This window comes from Canis lupus, chromosome 5 (genome assembly GCF_048164855.1).
Source record: "Canis lupus baileyi chromosome 5, mCanLup2.hap1, whole genome shotgun sequence".
Classification (NCBI taxonomy): domain Eukaryota; kingdom Metazoa; phylum Chordata; class Mammalia; order Carnivora; family Canidae; genus Canis; species Canis lupus.
Genome location: NC_132842.1, coordinates 201808 through 224058, shown reverse-complemented (window position 1 = coordinate 224058; position 22251 = coordinate 201808). Strand labels below are relative to the sequence as shown.

The 22251-nt window shown below is 36.8% G+C and overlaps 1 protein-coding gene across 1 annotated transcript in view; it reads left to right on the top strand.

Annotated features, from left to right (window-relative positions):
* The window catches only part of LOC140633135 (putative coiled-coil domain-containing protein 144B), a 30073-nt gene extending 8425 nt beyond the window's left edge, over positions 1 to 21648 (top strand). Inside the window, exons 5-10 of the mRNA XM_072825153.1 lie at positions 4275 to 4363; positions 5454 to 6554; positions 9099 to 9307; positions 15738 to 15771; positions 16156 to 16309; positions 18028 to 21648. Of these exons, the coding sequence (XP_072681254.1) occupies positions 5547 to 6554; positions 9099 to 9307; positions 15738 to 15771; positions 16156 to 16309; positions 18028 to 18032 (1410 nt within the window). The 5' untranslated portion in view covers positions 4275 to 4363; positions 5454 to 5546 and the 3' untranslated portion in view covers positions 18033 to 21648. The remainder of the gene's footprint in view (positions 1 to 4274; positions 4364 to 5453; positions 6555 to 9098; positions 9308 to 15737; positions 15772 to 16155; positions 16310 to 18027) is intronic.
* Positions 21649 to 22251: the final 603 nt, after the last annotated feature.

The window sequence follows — 22251 nt, the reverse complement described above, 5'->3', positions numbered from 1 at the left end:
TGATTATTAGAAATGTGGGACGGAATTAGTTGTATCTTAATATTTGGTAGACACAATCTTTTAAAAAAGTAATTCTGAACCTTTTCGGCCTAGGGTTCTTTTCTACTATTTAAAAATTATTGAGCATTCCAAAGAACGTCTGCTTAAGTGGGTTATATCTGTTGATATTTACAATCTTAGAAATTAAAACATTTAAAACACAAGGATACACAATCTCATGTTGTTAGCCATTAGAGCTGTGATCCACTGATCATGCGAGTTGCAATGCTATCACACATTTTATCTTTAGAAAACTTTATTGTACACTTAATAAGGAAATGAGAGTGGAAATGTCAAATAGCATTTAGTATGCTTGTGAAGATAGTTTTCACCTCTTGGATTTTGTGAATCGATGGATCTTGGGACTCTGGGGATTCTCAGATGACATGGGAGAACTGATTTAAACCATGTACAGGGTTCATGGATGCAAAATGATAAAGGGGCCCTTGTGATGAAATGGGCATTAAAGTTTCATTTCTGCATTTCTTGCTTTTTTGTTTCCCTTGTCTTAAAAGGTTTAAATCAGACCAATCTTGTTTACAAAGGGACAATAGTTTTGTTATATATTCATTTTCTGTTTCATGGCTGTTTCATGGCATTTTCTGTTTCTGTTTTTGGATCTCAGTGTGGACTGAGACTTATTTTGTTTTTACATGGAAAGGATTATATTACCCAAGTCTTTGATTTCTCATATAAATATGATATTTGTCCAAAAATTAAATTCTGAGGATGTTGGTGCATTGAGGAGAGACCATCTCATTATTATTAAAGTAGTACCATTCATCACAAGTTTTTTAAATCTCACGTCTTTAGAACACAAAATGCATATTTAAACATAAAATAAATGATTAGACATCAGTTTTGTTACTAAAAACATTCAGACCTTGAAGACTCTTAATTATTAATGGACAGAGCTTTTATGGAATATAGAATATGTAATAGAGCTTGGTGAGTGAATTAAACTGTGTAATAACAGAGAATAAAAAAGAAAATGAGAGAGAGTTAAATTCATCTGTGTGAATGCCAAGTATAGGACATATAAAAATATAATTAGCTACGAATGAGTAGTAAGTAGTGTGTCTGGGAGAAGAGCAGGCCTTGTGGCTGTTTCTCTAACAAAAGAATTTGTACAGATTTGTTAAGTTTGTATTGTTGTTTACATTCTAATAAAGGAAACTTTGTTTTCAGATTTTTCTGATTGTGATTCTAGTTTGTCCCTCAGTAATGAGACTTGTCAAAGAACTGGGGATTTGAAAGTTGATAATAAATGCCCATTTGTATCACAACCAATGATCAAAAATGAGTCAGCATCCACAGAATTTGGACAGATGACCTTAATAGATAAAATATTAATATTGGAGCTATGTTTCAGTTAGAGAATTCTATGCTCCATGGCCTGTGTGAATCACTGCTACTAGAAAACAGAGCAAAAAAGGTAAAGAATCAGAGAGAGTTCAGTGTCCTCATGATTTCACCATAGTTCTGATTTTTCAAAAATAATTTTGTGGTAAAATTTACTTTGTGTTTACTCCTTTCATGCAACCTACCACCAAACAGAGCATCTTTCAGCAAGACATTTTTGCATTCTTCCTCTAACCAAAGCCACATATAAATAAGAAAGAGAATTAGGAGGAAATAATTTCTTTTAGGCTCGTATTCAGCTTTCACTTGAGAGTGGGTAGCGGGATTAGATTTAGAATTTGGGGACCAGTTGGGAAAACTAGGTAGAGATGTAAAGATTGTTTACTCACGACGTAGTTTCTTAGCTTTATTTTTATAGCTCTAAATTCATAAGTATTGGTCACACTATATTCACTGTAACAAACAAAAGCACCTTCCCAAACAGAATATTAAGATATTTCCTATATTCGCTATGACTTTATTTTGGAGTTGACTTTCCCAGCAGTAATTGGAATCATTGAGAATTTACTACATAGTGTCCTCTTCTCAGCTGTGTAGGCATAGTCCATCTCCTTGTTTGATTATTTTTATTTTACTTTTTTAGAGAGTGTCAGAAAGTAAGGAGGGAGGGATGGGCAGAAGGAGAAAGAGAATCCCAAGCAGGATCCACACTCAGCACGGAGCCCACTGCGGGACTCAGTCTCTCACAACCCTGAGATCATGACCCAAGCTGAAATCAAGAGTTGGATACTTAACTGGCTGAACAACCCAGGTGCTGTTTTATTATTTTAAATGAGTAAAGAGTTCCCAAGGAATATTGGTTTTAAGTATCAAATATCATTTAAAAAGAATATATGGAAAGTCAGTTCTAATTCTACTAAGATTTTCAGTTGATTAACCACATCTAACATGTGTTCTACTTAATGTATCAGTTAATCCAGTGTCCTTTATCAGTCATATGATCACGTCTGTACTAACATATCGTATAATATTTTTTCACCCCTGTAGTTTTGTTATTTTCTTTCTTCTAGAATTAACTCATTTTCTAAAGATTTTCAGTTATCTCCAGGAGTAGTGAGTATAGGCTGTAAATCCAAGTGTATTGATCTATACAAGTGATTTGTTTGCTGTTACTTCTTTGTGAGCTTGGTAGATCCAAGAAACAGGACTTTAAAAAGAAAACGCCTATAGGCTCCTGTACCACAGGAAAATGTGAAACAAAAACGATTACAAAATACATGCAAGCAACATAAAACAGTTCATGTAAAATATATCTCTTTTCCCTTATGCCAAGATTGTTGTTGATTCACTTAATACAGATTTATTCTGTACTGAGCCCTGATGATTTTATATTCTGAATATTTCTGGAACCATTCTGTCAGTTCAGGTGTGTATCATCTTTGTTTTGCATTACACTTTCTAATTCATCTCCTGTCTTTGATCACAGTACCCCTCACACTCATCCCTCCCCACAGTTTTTAGAGTGATCTGTCTCAAATGCATATACGACCGTGAACCACTGTTGAAAACATATTTATGTCCAGGCATCTTAAAATTACATACAAAGCTTTCATAATCTTGACTTCTGCCTAAGTCTTCATCTTTAGCCCTTTATACCGTCTGCCCTTATCTCTGGTATCCTGAACTGCTAGTGATGTCTTCCTCTGTAATCTCTCTATTTTAGACAAATATTTACCCTGTTGTGTGCTTCTCTCCCTTGTCTTACTACAGCCTTGCATGGTCTCCCCATTTTCTGCCCTCTAATCCCTTTGAATCTGTCTGACGTCACTGTTGCAGTCTCAGTTTAGGCATTATGTCTAGGAAAGCTATTCCTGACACCTTACATCTACGTGCTTCTTTAAACCCGGTCCCCTATCTATCACTTAGTGGGAACTCAGTAAGTAGTACTAAGTAACATAAAGACTTTACTTTTATAAGTACTAAGTAACATGAAGACTGAAAGATGATTTAAGAGATTGTCCCCTACAGGGATGCCTGGGCGGTTCATTCGGTTGAGTGTCCAACTCTTGATTTCAGTTCCAGTCATATCTCAGACTTGTGAGATGGAGCCCCGGGTGGAGCTCAGCACTGGGGGTGGAGCCCGCTCAAGATTCTCTCTCTCTCTCATCGAGATTGTCCCCTACAGTGTAGGAGCAAAAGAACTAGACACATAAAGAAGTAGTTTACAGTTCAGGTGGTGAAGGTGCACTAGAAAAAGCTGTAAGGTATTAAGGTAACCCCAAAGAAAGAGATGCATTTTTATCTGAGAAAGGATAGCCATAATCAAGGATGACTTTACACAGCAGTCTGAGTCCTAAAAGATGCAAGGAAATTTGTCAAGTAGTAGAGGAAAATAATTTCAGAAACGTTTACTTATTGGGCACATATACCCATAGGATGTATGTCCAGTGTATCCCAGAGGATATACACTGATAAAGACATGAAAAGTACTAATAATTTTGGAAATGATGAATAACGTTGTGGTTGAAGCTTCAGGTGTTGTTTAAGAGGTACTGTTACAAAGTCGAGAATAATCTCTTGTGATTTTATATGTTTCTACTGGATTTTAAACTTTTGTTTCTGATTGTTTTGTTCATGGATGTTAGTGGATGAATTTGTGAATGAATCTTGGAGATGTTTGTGTGCCTTTAACCTGGTGACGTTTAGTATTTCTCAAATGGTTTGTTGAAATTTTAGATAATTAGAAGTATTTCTTAAATATTCAGCTAAAGATGAATTTAAACTCTTCAGTGATAAATGATATTTTCTATTTTTATAGAGGTAATAGCTTTTATCTAACCATTCTAAGTAGTCCATTTTAACTAAATATATAGATTTGTCATCAGAACCAGACTTAGAAGTGGCATCACAGCAAAAGCAAGAGCAAGAAAGGCCTGATAAAAGTGAAAATAACCACCCCCAGGTATGTAAAGCTTTAAATTTAAATTTCTGATTTTATATTGTTTTCCCTGCTTTTCTAATATTACATGTTTCAAGTGAAACTCTTTGAGTGGATATATTGAAGTCAATAGAGTATAATTTAATATTTAGTTTTTATAAAATTTTACGAGTTACAAAACTTAAAATGCTATGATTTTTAGTAACTAAGTTTAGCTAAACTTCATCCTTGGAATTTAGGCAAAAAAAATCTTTTGAGACAAAAATAATTCTAAATATTCTTTGCTTCTTCTATTTTTGTAACTTCTTTACATGATAAAGAAGGTAGCATCAAATATTGAGTCATGTTTAAGCAGTTGAAATTATGAGCAGTATAACAATGATGACTACTGACTTAGACTCATGTACAAGGAGTGATTATTCTCAGTGGTTCAAAGTGTCTAGTTCTCTATTTCCAGTTACAAATGCCAAGATTAAAGATTTATTCTGCTTTGTGATCTCTGTGTAGTTGACTTGAGAGAATGGGGTCGTGAAATCAGCACGATCGCCTATGTAGAATCACACCTTCCAGGATGGGACCTTTGTAGTTGGATTATAAACAATAACTCTTTCAGTTATTTCAGCACAGGAAATCCATATTATTAATATTTTTCTTATCCACTCTCAGTGGACATTACCATATATTAGAGCTGGATACAAGCAGATAATCTATAGCGATGTCTAACACTATCATAGTATATAATTTAAATTAAAATATAGGAATTTATTTTTCTTTGATGTTAATTGATATTTGCCCCCCAAAAATATAGTTTGCCTATTATCTAGGTTTCAAACTTGTAAAAACTCCTGAAATGCATTGTCGGGGCTCACTCTTTAAGATACAAGGGAATAAAGTGTTTTTAAGTTTGTAACATTAAAAATCATCTGATTCATTTTTTGGTAGATGTAACTGTATTGAATTGTTTAGTTAAGAAAAACCTGACAAAATATAAGTGAATGGATTTATGCTTTTCTTCTGTCCTCACTTCTTAGTTATAATCCAGTGACTTAGGAACAGCTAATAACTAAATTTTAATTATTTTCTATTTTTCTTTGTCCGTATTTGATTACCTAAGGATAAAGTTATTTTACAAACATGTATCCTGGCTGAAAAGACATCTGAAAGCCAAACCAAGCAAATTAACATTCCACTTGTGCAACTGCAAAATATGGCTCGAGAACCAGAAATGAATATGGAATGTGATAGACAGGGTGATAGATCTGTACATTCAGAACATCCTCGTGTGCACAAGAAGTATGAGGAGATACAGATGAAACAAGGCAAATTAGATTGGAAAAATAATGTGAAACGCATGAGCAGAGAGTTAAAGCAGAAGATTGGTAAAACTTGTGAAAAGTACCAAATTATTACTCATCCTAAGTTAGAACAACTACGTGGTAATTCTAAAGAAGCAGACGTAAAGGAAATACCTCCTAATGTGACAAAAGTTACACTTGATTGTGAGGAAAAAGATGAATTGGGAGTGTCTGTCTCTGTAGTACCTCAGGCCTTTCCTGAACAAAAAGAGCCTAGTCTCGAAAATGCTATTCTCTCTCATTCATACTCTGGGTCCCCAGACTATGCTTGCCAGTCATCTTCTAAGCTCTCTTCCCATGAAAATGATAACAAACCAGGTGAGCATGTTTTTAACAAAAATGAGAGTCTTGATAGCGATCCAGAAAATAAAAAACTAAGGAACCCACTAGTTACATTTGAAGTGAAAGAAGACCAAGAGTTTGACATGCAGATGGCCAAAAGTTTGAACCAAAATACCACCAATAGTAAATTAGACACTGGATATATCCCTCCATATAGTGACCCAGAAAGCCTTTTTGATTTGCGGCTTGCCCACTCCAATGTGGCGAAACAAATGATTCAGAAGAAAAGGCATGATACTTCTGCTATTACAAACACTTACAAGAAAACAAAACCAATACAAGACTCTTTCCAGAAGCCATTAGATGCAGATAATGACAGTACTAATAACTATAAAACTACGGAACCTGCATTAGAAAATGTGAGTTCTTCACCACGTCCTTTCAGAACATCAAAAGTATATCAAAAAGAAGAATTACAGCAAGATATGCAAAATCTGCAAAGGTTTAAGAATGAGAAAGGCATGTTACAAGTAGAACTCCTGGCTTTGGAAAAAGAGAAAGTTGAACTTCAAAAAGAGGTAGAGAGATTCACTTTGCTGCTGCTCTTTTGATTTTTTTGTCTTTGTCAATTATCTGAGCCATTTTGATTTTCCGCTTAAGAAAAAAGCTCATGTATAAAATGGGGTCATCTGAATATATAATTGTGTTCAGAAATAATATTATTTCTGCTATCTAAATGATAGGAATGCAGGAAAACATAAGATTTGTGTTCCTTAAGTTTCTTTTCAGTTTCCCAAGTGGCGTGTGAACTGGGAAGCTCTTTTCGCTATGCACCCTGTGACCTCATGAACCAGAGTAACCGTAGAGAAAATTGCTTTAAAAATGCGATTATCTTGGGGTGCCTGGGGGGCACGGTCAGTTGAGAGTCCTAGTCTTGTTTTTGGCTTGGGTTGTGATGTCAGGGTTGTGAAGAGGAGCCCCACGTCAGGCTCTGTGCTCAGCATGGAGTCTGCTTGAGTTTCTCTCTCCCGCTGTGCCTCTCTCATGCTATCAGTCTTGTTCTCTAAAATACATAGATCTTTAAAAAATATATCATAATATCTAGGATTTTTATCTATTGGCTTAAATATAAGTTGCACTTCTATAAACAATAAAATGGAAAAGAAGTTGGGATGCCTGGGTGGGTGGCTCACCTGTTGAGTGTCTGCCTTTGGCTCAGGGTATGATCCCGGGATCTGGGATTGAGTCCCACATCAGGTTCCCTGCATGGAGTCTGCTTCCCCCTCTGCCTGTGTCTCTGCTTCTCTGTGTGTGTGTCCCTGATGAATAAATAAATAAAATCTTTAAAATAAATGAATACATACCATGGAAAAGAAGCAATAACTAAGGGAAGGGATATAAACAAATATTTCATCTAAACCAATCTATTTATTGCTTCTGTTTATTGCTTCAGTATGTGTAGTCTTCTCTGCTTTCCTCAAACTCTTGGAACTTCAAATTCCAACACGACCACTTTTTGAGAACAAATATTTGCATTATCACCAGTTTTTTTCTCCCATGTTTTTAAAAACAGACTCCTTTTTTTCTTTTAGGATTTATTTATTTATTTACTTATTTATTTACTTATTTATTTGAGTGTGTGAGCAGGGTGAAGGGGGTAGAGGGAGAGAGAAAGGGAGAGAAGCAAACTCCCCAGTGAGCGTGGAGCCTGAAGCGGAGCTCAATCCCATGACCAGGAGATCATGACCTGAACTACAATCAAGAGCTGGAGGCCCAACTAACTGTGCCACTCAGGCATCTCCTCTACATTAAAAAAAAAAAAAAAAAATTTTTTTTTTTAGATTTTATTTGACACCGAGAGAGAGAACACAAACGGGAGCAGGTGTAGGAGGGAAAGGGAGAAGCACGCTCCTGGCGGAGCAGGAAGCCTGATGCACGGGTCTTGATCCCAGATCCCGGGGATCATGACCTGAGCCAAAGGCAGATGTTTAACTGACTGAGCCACCCAGGTGACCACGTGTGTGTGTGTGTGTGTATACACATATATGTGTTTGTTTAATCATCATTCTCAGGTGTTTTTGTTGAATCAAACCTTTACATTTTGTTTAATAAAGTATGATATATTTTGACACATACGACTTTTATCATGTAGGTAGCATAGATTTTCAGCAAACCTTCAGTATTTGACTCTAAGGGAGAAAACTGATGTTTGAGGTGAAAAATAAACAAAATCTAGAGATATCCTCCATTAAAATAAAAATTAGCTAAGCGCCTCATCCCCAATTAAGGTATTAAATTACTGTGCCAAAGTCACACTTTTAGCATAGCTGATTAATAAACTTGTTGGGTCATTTATTTGATTCAGCATCAAGGAATTGTATCATCTCTTTGATGCTAGGTAATGCCACTTTAGGAACTTTGGACAAATCATGTAACCTTTTTTGGTTTTATTCCCATTATCAATAGAAAATGGGATTAAAGTTGATAATTACTTTTATACCCTCTAGCTATAAAATTTTATGGTTATGGAATGTGAAATTTGGGGAGCATTACTCATTTCCCAAAATTCTACACTAATATCAGTTTTGCTCCTTTTATGTTGTGGTGAACTTTGGTTCACATATTTTAATGAACACTGTGACTTTTTTGATAGCCCTGGGATCCAAATGAAAAAAGAATTATAAAAGGCAGTTGGGGAAAGAATAGCTCAGTGCAGAAATGGAAAGCTTCGTCTTTGTTCCTGGAGCATCACAATGTCACATCCTTTGAATCTGTCGGTGTAAGCAAAATCCAGATGGTAAAGACGGAAGAGGACAGATTTTTGTGTCTTTTTATTTCTTTATATCTGCTGGTCAGATGGGGAGAAGTTGGGAATGTTAGGTGGCAAAGTGTAGATATGAACACAAAATTAAGAAAGTCCTTTTTGGAATTCTGGAAAATTATGTTGTTCTATTCCAACAGAAATGAAGCAGAATTTCCAAAAATTGCAATTACATGTAATGATAAAGTTAAGTGCAAGATAGTTTTATTGATTAAAATTACATTAAAGAGTCAAATGATACAATTAATGAAAAAAGTTCTTTTTAATGAATGAAGTTGTAACTATCAAATTTCCATTCAAGACTGGAAAAGAAAGGAAGCAGCACACGAGTAATAAAATGGAAGGAGCAGAAAACATATATGCTGCTGCTGCTGCTGCTGCTCCTGTTCTTGGTACTGCTCTTGCTGTTGCTGCTGCTGCTGCTCCTGCTGCTGGACTAATTCAACAAAGAAAGACTGGAGAAACTGATAACCACCTGTTTCCTACTACGCAGAATGAAGATTCTGATAGGTAAGCCTATAGCAATATTTAAACAGTAGATAATTATTATTTTTCTATAAAACAAATTCTGTTTGGAACTAATGTTCATGTTTAACACATTTTATATTTTTAGTAGAGATATTCCACCCAGGGTGCTAAACAGAAAAAGGCAAAGACCTTAAGGTATCAAATTGTTTTGCAGGCATAGTGATAAATATTTAACTAAAAAAAAAAAATAACCTAGGTTAGCAAATGTAAGGAAAAAGTCATTCTCATACACTGTTAGGTGAAAATTGTCAGATCCGTTGCACCTGAGTGGCTAAGTGGTTGAACGTCTGCCTTTGGCTCAGGTTGTGATCTCGGGGTCGTGGGATCGAGTCCTGCATCAGGCTTCCCATGAGGAGCCTGCTTCTCCATCTGCCCATGTCTCTGCCTCACTCTGTGTCTCCTGAATAAATAAATAAAAATCTTTAAAAGAGAGAGAGAGGAAGAAAATTGACAAATCCTTTCTGAAGAGTGATGTAGCAGTGCATTTCATATTTCACATATGCTGTCCCTATATCCCAACGGCTTCATTGCCAGGAGTAGATCCTATAGGAAAACATGACTTGTGTCAACACTTAGACACACATATTCTAAGAACATTTATTATATATTATTATATTTATAAAATTTGACAGATATATTAAGAATACTTAAACATGTTACATATATATGTTAAGATTATCTATCAAAAACTTGGAGGGAGTCTAACTCTCCATCCATAAGGAAGTAAGTTTTCACACCTATAAAATAATGCAGCATGTAACTATCTGAGAAAATGAATTTAGGTCTGCAGGGTTTTGATTGTTTAACAAATTTAAAATTTTTAATTTTTATTTTTATTTATTCATGAGAGACAGAGAGAGAGAGAGGCAGGCAGAGACACAGGCAGAGGGAGAAGCAGGCTCCATGCAGGGAGCCTGATGTGGGACTCGATCCCGGGACTCCAGGATCACACCCTGGGCTGGAGGCAGGCGCTAAACTGCCAAGCCACCCAGGGATCCCCCAAAGTATATTTAAAGTGTTTGGTTTGATGTCTTACAATAACTTTAGAATACTTTTAATATCTGCTGAGTTGCAAAAGGAAGTTACCTGCTACACTGGCACTCTACCTTATTACCAACAAAACTGCTAATTATTAGGTTTTTGGTTTTGGTTCCCAATGCACGAGTGCTCAAATGTTGGACTCTCAAATTGATCTGAATATTACTACGAAGAGATTTCACATGGCAACTTGTCCCATATTCTGTATAAACATTTGATCCCTATGCTATAAACCAAGAGGTTGTTAATGCAGTGAATCTTCTTTTTCAGGCACTTTGCATACAGGCTATTATTTTTCCTTTAAAAATGTTTTTAAGATTATTTATTTGAGAGAGAGAGTGTGTGAGTGCAGGGAGCGGCAGAGGCAGAGGGAGAAGCGGGGAGCCTGAAGTGGGGCTGATCCCGGGACTCCAGGGTCATGATCTGAGCCGAAGGCAGACGCTTTACCGACTGAGCTAACCAGGCGCCCCTTATTCTTCCATTTTAAAGAGCATATATTTCAACATGCACCACATCAAATTTTTCAATAGTGACTTCATATTATATAATCTTCGAAAATTCACTTTCCATTAATTCTAAACACAGTGGATCTATTAAAACATAAGTCAGATTATGTCCTCCTCTGCTCAAAACCTAATGGCCTCCCATTCACTCAAGTTCTTTCTAATAGCTACAAGGCCTTATGTGACTTGTTCATCTCGGGTCCCTCCCTATCCTTTCCTCCCTCTGTCTCTCTGATTTGAACTACTTTCTATCCCTTTCCTTCTGTTCAGCCACACTTGAATTTCTCACTATTCTTACCCCCCACCCTCATTATAAACACTTCAGGCATACCTCTGTACTTGCTATAAACTCTCTGTGGAGTGCTTTTCTCTCAGGTATCCTCATGGCTTACTCCTTGCTCCCTCTTTTTCTCCCTGGTTTTTGCTTCAAGGTCACTTTCTCAGCAAGGCCCTTCTTGGTTTATCCTGACTAGTATTTCGACCACCCCTTTTGCTACAACACATTGAAATTTGATTTCTCTGCTTTAGTTTTTCTCCTCTCATACTGTGTAGTTTGCCTAGGTAGTTTATTGTTACTATGTTTACTATGCTCGTGAGTAGGGTTTTTTCTGTTCATGGCCGTGTCCTCAGTGCTTAGAGAACATTCTAGCATATATAGTGCTATTCAATAAATGTTTGTTGAGTGAATGGAGTTTAACTAAACCGTGTGTATTGTTTTTAACATAATACCAATTCTCACTTAAACAGAAAGAACGGCTGGCATGGATCCATTCTGACAATTTAACCTGTCCGTTATCTGCATTTTGTGGATTACTTGGGCCTAATCTTGTGGTTACTTGCTACTTATTCTTTTACTGGTATTTATGTTAGTTTTAATTATAGTAGAATGGAACAAAGGAAGAGCAAACTTCATTTATGTTTCATTAAGGAAAATGAAATGTGGTGGTAAATTATTATAGGACTTTAAACATTTTTGCCAGAGGATATGAGCCCTCAATATCTGAAATATAAAGGTGAAGTCGGAATTTACTGCTGACTAATAAGAGGGAGCTATGCTGGCCACTTACAGTCTTTTCTGACAGAGTAGTCTTCACTTTCTATATACAGTTTCAGGAAAAGTGGAGTTTAAGACTTGGGAGACTTTTCAGAGAATTAAGTGGTTTGTCATCATCTGAAGCACCATGGTAATTTGGGTAAGACTGTTGATTGGTTGGCACTCAAGGCATGCGTATTGGAGTGATTTTGTCCCACATTGGCTATACTTCATGAGGGAGAAGCTGACATTGGTTGGCTAGTGAGTGAGGACAGATGGCATTGATCATTACAAACATTTAAAACTGGTTCTGATGGGTTCTCGTTACCATGGCTGCATGTTAGCATTCCCCCGCCAACATAACTTTGAGGTGTCTTTAACCAGTTGTTTTCTATTTAAAAGTTGCTTCTATTAACTGTTTTCAAAATGAAAGCTATTTCGTATCCATAATTACAGATTTACTTCTGAAATTTGGGTCGAGAAGAATTGTTTAATAATTGCTTTCAGGAAGATCCATCTTTTTTGGATGTTTAATTTAACTAGAAGAGTTATCTGTATGGCAGTTTTAAAACAGTAATTGCTGGTTTTGTTTTTTTTTTTCAGTATTGATAATCTCCTATGGAAAAATTCAGTCTTTTTGTAAATTTACATAGCTATATGCTCATAATATTTTCTTGCATGTATTTAGTCCATGAAAAAAAATATAATTTTCTGTTGGTAAATCAGCTTTTTGTATTAGGATTAGATACTAGGCTAAAAGTATGCACAAGTTACCAAAACATTTTCTTTTTCTTTGTCCCTTTAAAATTATTTTTAAAAATGTATTTATTAGAGAGAGAGAGAGAGAGAGAGAGAAAGAAAGAAAGAAAGAAAGAGCGAGCAAGTGGGGAGAGAGAGAAAGAGATGGAGAGAGGATCTCAAGCAGACCTGGGGGTGATTCCACGACCTTGAGATCATGACCTGAGCCAAAACCAAGTCAGACACTTAAACTGACTAAGCCCTTCCAGCTATTCATTAAACTTCTCATTTTGTTTATGTAGTGTATTCCTCATTTTATTGAATTAACTGTTTTTTAAAGATTTTATTCATTTATTTTAGCGAGAGAAAGTGTGTGAGCTAGGGGGGAATAGCAGAGGGAGAGGGACACTGTGCTGAGTGTAAGCCTGATGCAGGGCTCAATCTCATGACCCTGAGATGAAATCAAGCGTCAGACACTTAATTGCCTGACCCACCCAGGCACCCCTGAATTGGCTTTTTGTGTTTTCTGGTAGCTCCTTGAATTTCCTTAAGACTGAGATTTTGAAATCTTTCTTGGATAAATTACAGATCTCCACGTGTCTGAGATTGATTACAGGAAGATTATTGTAATCCTTTGTTGGTGTCATATTTCCTTGATTTTGTCATATCCTTTTGCATTGCTGTCTTTGCCTTTGAAGTAGCAGTCACCTCCTCCAGTCTTTAATGACTACCGCTCCCATGTGTCCAAACCTGATTGTTTTGCTCTGGTGATGTGCTAGAACTTCTCTACAGGAAAGCTGGTTTTCCACGAAGACTCTCTACCCCCATGGGTGATTATCTAAGTGTTTTCCAGGGGCTCCCAGATGGTGGCTGTGAGGGTGAGGGTGGCGCCAATTTATGGGCTTTTGCCGGATCCACAGCTGGGTGTGTAGTGCGTATGCCTGTTACCCGATGCATGGGCAGATGAGACTTTTCCCCCGTGCCTTGGTGAATGGCACTTGATTCCACAGGTCCTACACAGGCAGTTTTGTCCCCACAAATGACATTGTATCATAATTGTATATGTGTATTTCCTTGCATATGGTTGCACTTCATACTGTTCTATGAATTAATAAATGAATTCAGATGGGTAACAGATGTTTACAAAAAAATATTTTTATTCCTTACCAGTAAAATTATTAGAAAATATTGGCTTTCTAATGGATATTTTAATTGGATTTTTGTTTTAAGTAATGATCCTGGTTTGTCTATCATGGAAATAAAGATAAAAATGTAAAGTGGGCATCAAAAGCATCTGTGATTACACCAGGCTTTGAGGAGGCCGATTCCCTAACTGGTAGTCTACTACGAGTGAGTAATGACAACAGTCTAAGTGAAATGGATTAGGATGAAAGAAGGTAAAATCCCATAAATTCTTTATTTCCCTCTGAAGGAACGTTAACTATGATTATTATATAAGTAAAACACTGTAATATAGTGTCGTACAGGCTGAGGGAAGAAATACTCAAGTATATCAAAAACACCACTTGATAGGTTAGGATGAGGAGGAGTGACTTTTTTTTTTTAAGATTTCATGTATTTATTTGTGAGAGACAGAGAGAGAGGCAGAGACATAGGCAGAGGGAGAAGCAGGTTCCCTGTGGGGAGCCCAAAGCAGAACTCGATCCCAGATCAGGATATGAGTTTTGTGGTAAGAGGTTGTTTATTTAGAATCAGTTCCATCGTGCAGTATTCTCATATAATTGAATATTCAGATACTATCCTTCATCGATTGAAAAAAATATATATATATATAAAATAGTAAATATACAGACACATAGGCGATTCTGAATAGAACTAATCATTTCTTGATAGGTTTGAAGGTATTCAGTACCTTTGACAGTATCATGAATAGCTATGATTTTGTGAGGGGCTTTGGAGTATCTGATTATATTAAGTTAATATTTGTTTACGTTCTGGGGAAAGGGGAATGGTTTTGTTTATTTACAATATGTTTATTTACAATTGAAAAACTATTCATCTATCATAGATTATTACTTTTGGATTATAAAGTTCTAAATTACAAGAGCCACGGTTACTGTACCAGCAGCGTCATTGACACATATTGTGTGCTTCATGAGTAATTGTTGAATCCATGAATGAACATTTGAATGAGTAAAGGAATGCCCATTAATGAACTTCTTTAGACGAATTAAATCTTTAGTTTATTGAAAGTAGATTTTCAATACTGCCTAGGTATGAAGTGTTTTAATTAAAAAATGTGTGTGGGATGCCGGGGTCGCACAGCAGTTGAGTGTCTTGCCTTGGGCTCAGGGCGTGATCCTGGGGTCCGACACCAGGCTCCTTGTGGGGGAGCCTGTTTCTCCCTCTGTATGTCTCTGCCTGTCTCTCTCTGTGTGTCTCTCTAGTGAAGGAATAAATAAATAAAATCTTTTAAAAAAATAAAAAATTAAAAATGTATGTAAGATTCAGAAATTATTTCTAGAATAATTATAGCTAGAAATGGAATAATACTATAGATTCAATTGGTATCACATTACTTAGAAATACTTAACTTACTTTTACCACATATTTTAAAACACATGTTTGGAAGGGACATTTCCTGGACTTGAGTTCTGGGTGGTCTGCTCCTACCAGGTGTATGGGCTTGGGGAGGTTCCTTAGAATTTCTGTGCCTCATTTGCTTCCTGTGAAAAGATACCCAGTATAATTGCCTACTTCATACGGTTTGTGTAAGGCCTAAAAACCCTTTAGGATATGTAAACTGTCCCAAATAATGCATAGTAGTTGCACAGTAAAACTTCAAAACACTAATATCACGATTATTTAAAAAGGGCTTATGTCATTAAAAAAACAGTTTGCACTTTCCAAATTGATTTAGTGAAAACTTGTTTTTATTGAAAATGACAACAAAAAATGTGGTATATTTACCCCTATCAAATAATGTAAGTAACATTATGATTTTCCTTTACTTTTGCAATTTTGATCTAAATTTAATACTTTGTTAATATTGCTATTAATATTGCTTAAATATGCTTTAAATATTCTTTGTATTTCAAGTATTTAATATTTTCCTGAAAAGAATCCTTCCTCTTTTTAGACCTGCAAAGAAAACATCTAAGGAAAAGAACAAGGTAGACAAACAAAATATATAATTCTATTTCATTTATGATATATTTTTATTATATTATAATTCTATTTCATTCATGATATATTTTTATTATATTATTTTGATATTTCATATTTATCAGAAACATTATTCCATGGTAAAAAAAAGTTACTTTATGAAACGCATAGTGAAAAAATGAAAATTTTCCTTTGTTGTATAGACATCTGCTGTGAAAAAATTATTCAGAAACACCAATTATTGATAAAGGTCTTTTTGATAAAAATCAGTTCTTTTAAAAAGTACCTATGTTTTTGCTTTTATAAAAAGATGGATATTTGTCATCTTTCTACACTTAGTATATTTTATAAATATTAGGATGACATTTTGAAATAATATTATTTATTTGTAGGTCAAAAAGCAAGTGAATTCTGCGGAGCATCTTGATGATGAGCATCTTGATGACTTAACTCAGTCATCTGAAGCAGCTTCAGAGGATTGCAAGTTGCAATACTCTGATTATAAGAGTTCCCTGTTGCTCATTGAACTTGGCATGGATTGTAAAGGTAGGGCCGTCGTATAAATATAAAGCCTTTTTCTGTATATATGGTTGTAGTAATATGTGCACATCTTGTCTAGCGCTGCGCCACACAACACTGAGGAGTTATAGAGCTACTCATCTCAGAAGTATGTTTTATATTAAAATAGAGAACTATTGAATACTCTCAGCCAAAGAACTATAATTTCCAGGGATCCCTGGGTGGCGCAGCGGTTTGGCGCCTGCCTTTGGCCCAGGGTGCGATCCTGGAGACCCGGATCGAATCCCACGTCGGGCTCCCGGTGCATGGAGCCTGCTTCTCCTTCTGCCTATGTCTCTGCCTCTCTCTCTCTCTCTCTCTCTCTCTCTCTGTGTGACTATCATAAATAAATAAAAATTAAAAAAAAAAAGAACTATAATTTCCATTATGGTTGTCCACGTGGGAATGGCACACTTGATGTGTTTGTGAACTCTGCTTCTCTTCTGTGTCTTCACCCAAGGTCAGGTTACCATTATTTTTCTCCTAGATTACTGAGCTAACCTCAGGACTGTTTTCCCTGCCATTCCACCTCTCAGGATCTTGGTGTACACTGCAACCATAATTACTATACATTTTTAAAAATTTACATTTCATCACGTTACCCCCTTGCTTAAAGCTTAGCTATTACTACTTAATGCTATGAGGTGAAAGACCATAGGCCACTAGCTTCATCTTGTATGGTTTCATATCCATCTTTCCATCCATGTCTCAGCCACTGTCTTAGATGGTTTTTCATATAATAGAGGCTTTCTTTCTCCAACAGCCCTAGTTAGGTAAACTTCACGTGTATGAAGTATATAATTTGATAGTTTTGTCATATATATACACATGTGAAACCATAACTGTAATTTAGACAGTTAACATATCCATCACTCTTAAGTCTCCTGTCTCTTCATATTGCCTTATTATGAAACTGCCAAATTGTTTTCTAAAGTCATTGTACTATTTTCTAAACCCACCAGCAGTGTGTGAGGGTTTCTAACTCCTCCATCTATATTTATCAGTACTTAGTATGATCAGTTTTTTTATCGTAGCCATGGATGGGTATGGTGTATATATGTATACACACACACACACACACACATAAATACATATATATGTGTATAAATATATACATTTATGGTTGTAATATACATTTCCCTAATAACTGATAATGTTGAGCTTATTTAACATCTGTATATCTTCATTGAGCTGTCAAAATTTTTGTCATTTAAAAAGTTAGGTTTCTTATTTGTCGAGTGTTGATAAATCTTTGTTTTTGTTTTTGATATCTTATTATTTTTTTAAATTGGAGTTCAATTTGCCAACAGATAGCATAACACCCAATGCTCATCCCATCAAGTGTCCCCCCCTCAGTGCCCATCACCCAGTCACCCCAACCCCTCTCCCACCTCCCTTTCCACCATGCCGTGTTTGTTTCCGAGAATTAGGAGTCTCTCATGTTCTGTCACCGTCCCTGATATTTTCACTCATTTTCTCTCCTTTCCGCTTTATTCCCTTTCACTATTTTTCTAACAAAAAGACCAAAATTCACATAGTATCGGTGTACTGCTCTGCTCTCTTGATCTCTCTAATTCTATTATCTCCTTTGTTAACCTTTAAATTGGCTTCGGGTCTCTTCTGATTTGTTTAGCATGTATTTATCTGGGGTCATTCTTGATATTTTTCTATTCTGTTCTCTCACTCATCTCTTCTTCTCTGGACAGAATGACAAGATGGAAAAACTCACCACCACAAAGAAAACAAGAGGTAGTACTGACTGCCCAGAACCTAAGCAGCATGGATAGAAGGAAGAGGCTGGAGCGAGAGTTCAGAAGAATGACCATCAAGATAATAGCTGGGCTTAAAAGACACACAGAGGACACTAGAGAATGCCTTTCTGGAGAAATAAAACAACTGATATCTAATCAAGTTGAGATAAAAAAGGCTAATCTTAGTGAGATGCGATAAAAAATGAAGGTTCTAACTGCTAGGATAAATGAGGCTTCACAGAGAAGTAGTGATATAGAAGACAAAACAATGGAGAATAAAGAAGCTGAGGAAAAGCAAGAGAAACAACCACTGGACGATGACAGGAGAATTTGAGAGATGAGTCGTACCACACAGCAAAACAATGTTAGAATAATGGGGATCCCAGAAAAAGAGGGGAAGGAGGGGGCAGAAGGCATATTTGAGCAAATTATAGCAGAGATCTTCCCTCATCTGGGGAAAGAAACAGGCACTCAAGTGCCAGGAGGCACAGAGAACCTTCCTCAAAATCAATAAAAAATAGGTTAATATCTCCAAGCAAAACTTGCAAATTTCAGACACAAAGAGAAAATCCTGAAAGCAGCTTGGAACACGAGGCCCTGAACCAAGAAGGAGAGAAATATTCAACTGGCAGCGGATCTATCCAAAGAGATAGCAGGCCAGAGAGAGCTGGCATGATATACTCAGGGTGCTCAATGAGAAGAATCTACAGCTAAGAATTTTATCCAGCAAGGCTCTCATTCAAAATACAAGGGGAGATAAAAAGCTTCCAGCACAAACAGAAACTAAAAGAATTTGTGATCCCTAAAACAGCCCTGCAAGAAGTGGTAAAGGGGAACCTTTAAGCAAACAGAGAGCCCAAAAGTAACACAGACCAGAAAAGAACAGACACAGTACATCAAAACACGGACTTGACACGTAATACAATGGCACTACATCCATATCTTTCAATCATTACTCTGAATGTAAACAAGCCAAATGCCCCAACCAAACACACAGGGTATCCCAGTGGATTAAAGAAAAAAAAAAAGCAAGACCCATCGATATGCTATCTGTAAGAGACTCATTTTTAGACACAAAGACAACCCCAGATTGAAGGTGAGGGGGTGGAAAACCATTTTATCATATTAAAGGACATTAAAAAAAAACTGAGGTGGCAATCTTGATATCAGACAAGTTGTATTTTAAACCAAAGACTGCATTAAGAGATGAAGAAAGACACTATGCCATAATTAAAGGGTCTATCCAAAGAGAAAATTGAACAATTATAAGTATTAATGCCTCTAAAGTAGGAGCAGCCAACTATATAAACCGATTTTGTTAAGATTACATTTATTTATTTATTTGACACAGAGAGAGAACAGAAGCAAGGGCAGCAGGAGAGGGAGAAGCAGACTCCCCACTGAACAGGGAGCCTGATGAGGGCTTGATCCCAGGACCCTGAGAACATGACCTGACCAAAGGCAAGGGCTTAACCGACTGAGCCACCCAGGCCCCCTTATGAACCAATTAATATCAAAATTAAAGGAACACATTGATAGTCATACAATAATAATAAGCACTTTAACACACCACTCACTGTAACGGCCAGATCATCTAAGCAGAAGATCCACAAGGGCACAAGGGCTTTGAATGACACACTGCACAAAATGGACTTCACAGATAACTTCAGAACATTCCATCCTACAGCAACAGAATACACATTCTTCTCAGGTGCACATGGAACATGTTCCATACTAGATCATGTACTGGGTCATAAATGAGGTCTCAACTGATACCAAAAGATTGGGATCATTCCCTGCATACTTTCAGACCACAATGCTTTGAAACTGAAACTTGATCACAAGAGGAAATTTGGAAAGAATTCAAATACACGGAGGTTAAAGAATCAAGCCAGGGAATAAAAGCACAGTTTTAAAAACCTCATAGAAACAAACGAAAATGGAAACACAACTGCTCAAAACATCTGGGATGTAGCAAAGGTCATCCTAAGAAGGAAGTATATAGCAATACAAGTCTTTCTCAAGAAATGAGAAAGGTCCTAAGTACACAAGCTAACCTTACACCTAAAGGAGCTGGAAAAGAACAGAAGATTAAAACCTAAAACCAGCAGGAGAAGAGAATTCATAAAGATCAGAGCAGAAATCAATGAAATAGAAACCAAAGGAACAGTAGAACACATCAATGAAATCAGGAGCTGGTTCTTTGACAGAATAAGATCAATAAACCCCTGGACAGACATATCAAAAAGAGAATGGACCCAAAGAAATAAGATCGTGAATGAAAGAAGACAGATCACGACCAGCACCAGAGAAATACAGACAAATATAAGAACACATTCTGAGCAACTATATGCCAACAAAGTAAGCAATCTGGAAGAAATGGATCCCTTCCTATCAAAACTGAAACAGGAAGACACAGGAAACCTGAACAGACCCATAACCAGCAAGGAAATGGGAGCAGTCATCAAATATCTGCCAACAACCAAGAGTCCAGGACCAGGTGGCTTCCCAGGAGAATTCTACCACACATTCCAGGAAGAATTAATCTATTCTTCGGAGCTGTTTATAAAAATTAGTAATGGAAGGGAAACCTTCCAGTGTTCTCTGTGAGGCCAACATTACTCTGATCGCAAAACCAGAGCAAGACCCCACCCAAAAGGAGAATTACACTCCAATATCCCTGATGAACACGGATGCCAAAATTCGCACCAAGACACTGGCTGGGAGGATTCAACAGTACATTAAAGGATGATTCACCATGTCCAAGTGGGTTTTATGCCTGGGCTGCAAGGGTGATTCGACATCTGCAGATGAATCAATGTGATACACTACAGAAATAAAAGAAAGGATAAGAACCATAGGATCCTCTCAAGAGATGCAGAAAAAGCAGTTGACAAAGTGCAGCACCCTTTCCGGATCAATACTCTTCACAGTGCAGGGAGGAGGGGAGCATATCTCAATATCATAAAAGCCATCTACGAAAAGCCCACACCCGATGCCATTCTTAATGGGGAAAAACTGAGAGCTTTGCCGCTAAGGTCAGGAACACAACAGGGAGGTCCACTCTCTGGACAACCAGTGTTGTTCGACATAGCCTCAGCATTTAGACAACAAAAAGAAATAAAAAGGCGTCTGAATCAGAAAAGAACTCAAACTCTCACTTTTCTCAGAGGACATGATATCCTATGTGGAAAACCCAAAAGACTCTACGCCAGCATTGTTAGGACCCTTTCCTGAATTCAGCAAAGCAGCAGGATAGGAAATCCATGCACAGAAATCAGTTGCATTTCTATACACTAACAATGAGATGGAAGAAAGAGAAACTGAGGAGTCAATTCCATTTACCATTGCACTAAACACCATAAGATACCTTGGAATAAACCCACTGAAAGAGACAAGGATCTGTACTCTGAAGACGACAGGACATTCTGGAAAGAAATTGAGAAATCATAAAGGACTGAAATCATTCCATGTTCATGGATTGGAAGAACAAATATTGTTAAAATGTCTATGCAAGCTCGAGCAATCTCTACATTCAATGCAATCTCTATCAAAATACTACCAACTTTTTTTTAAGATTTTTTATTTATTTATTCATTAGACACACACACACAGAGAGAGAGAGAGAGAGAGAGAGAGAGAGACAGACACAGGTAGAGGGAGAAGCAGGCTCCATGCAGGGAGCCTTTTTATGTTACACAGATAATTATTTCAGCCCCACTCTCCATTCCTTGTTGATGAATTTGCAAAGCTTCCCAGCCTGCTGAAGTCTCAAAAAGAAATGGGTATTGTATAGGTGAGACTAGCAGTGGTAAATTCTACATTAATCAAATATTTTCTCTCTTTTTTATTAGAGGCTAAAATTAACTTCCAAGTTCTTCACATACTCAATCCTCTGCTCAAATCCTTCCAATAGGTTACTATCTCAGAACAAATGTGAAGTCATACTAATGGCCCTCAAGCCCCCTACATAACCTGGCTTCTGCCTCCTTCCTGGCCTCAGCTCCTAGAGATCCCTCCCCTGTCCATGTTCACTCCACTCCTGCTATACAAGAATCCTGCCATCCTTCCCTCAGTAGCCTGAAAATGGAGATCCAGTGCCAAATTAATAAATCACAAAGATACAATTCTATTGGAAAATTTTAAGCCCAAATGGTAGTTACCAATGGAGTTTTGAAA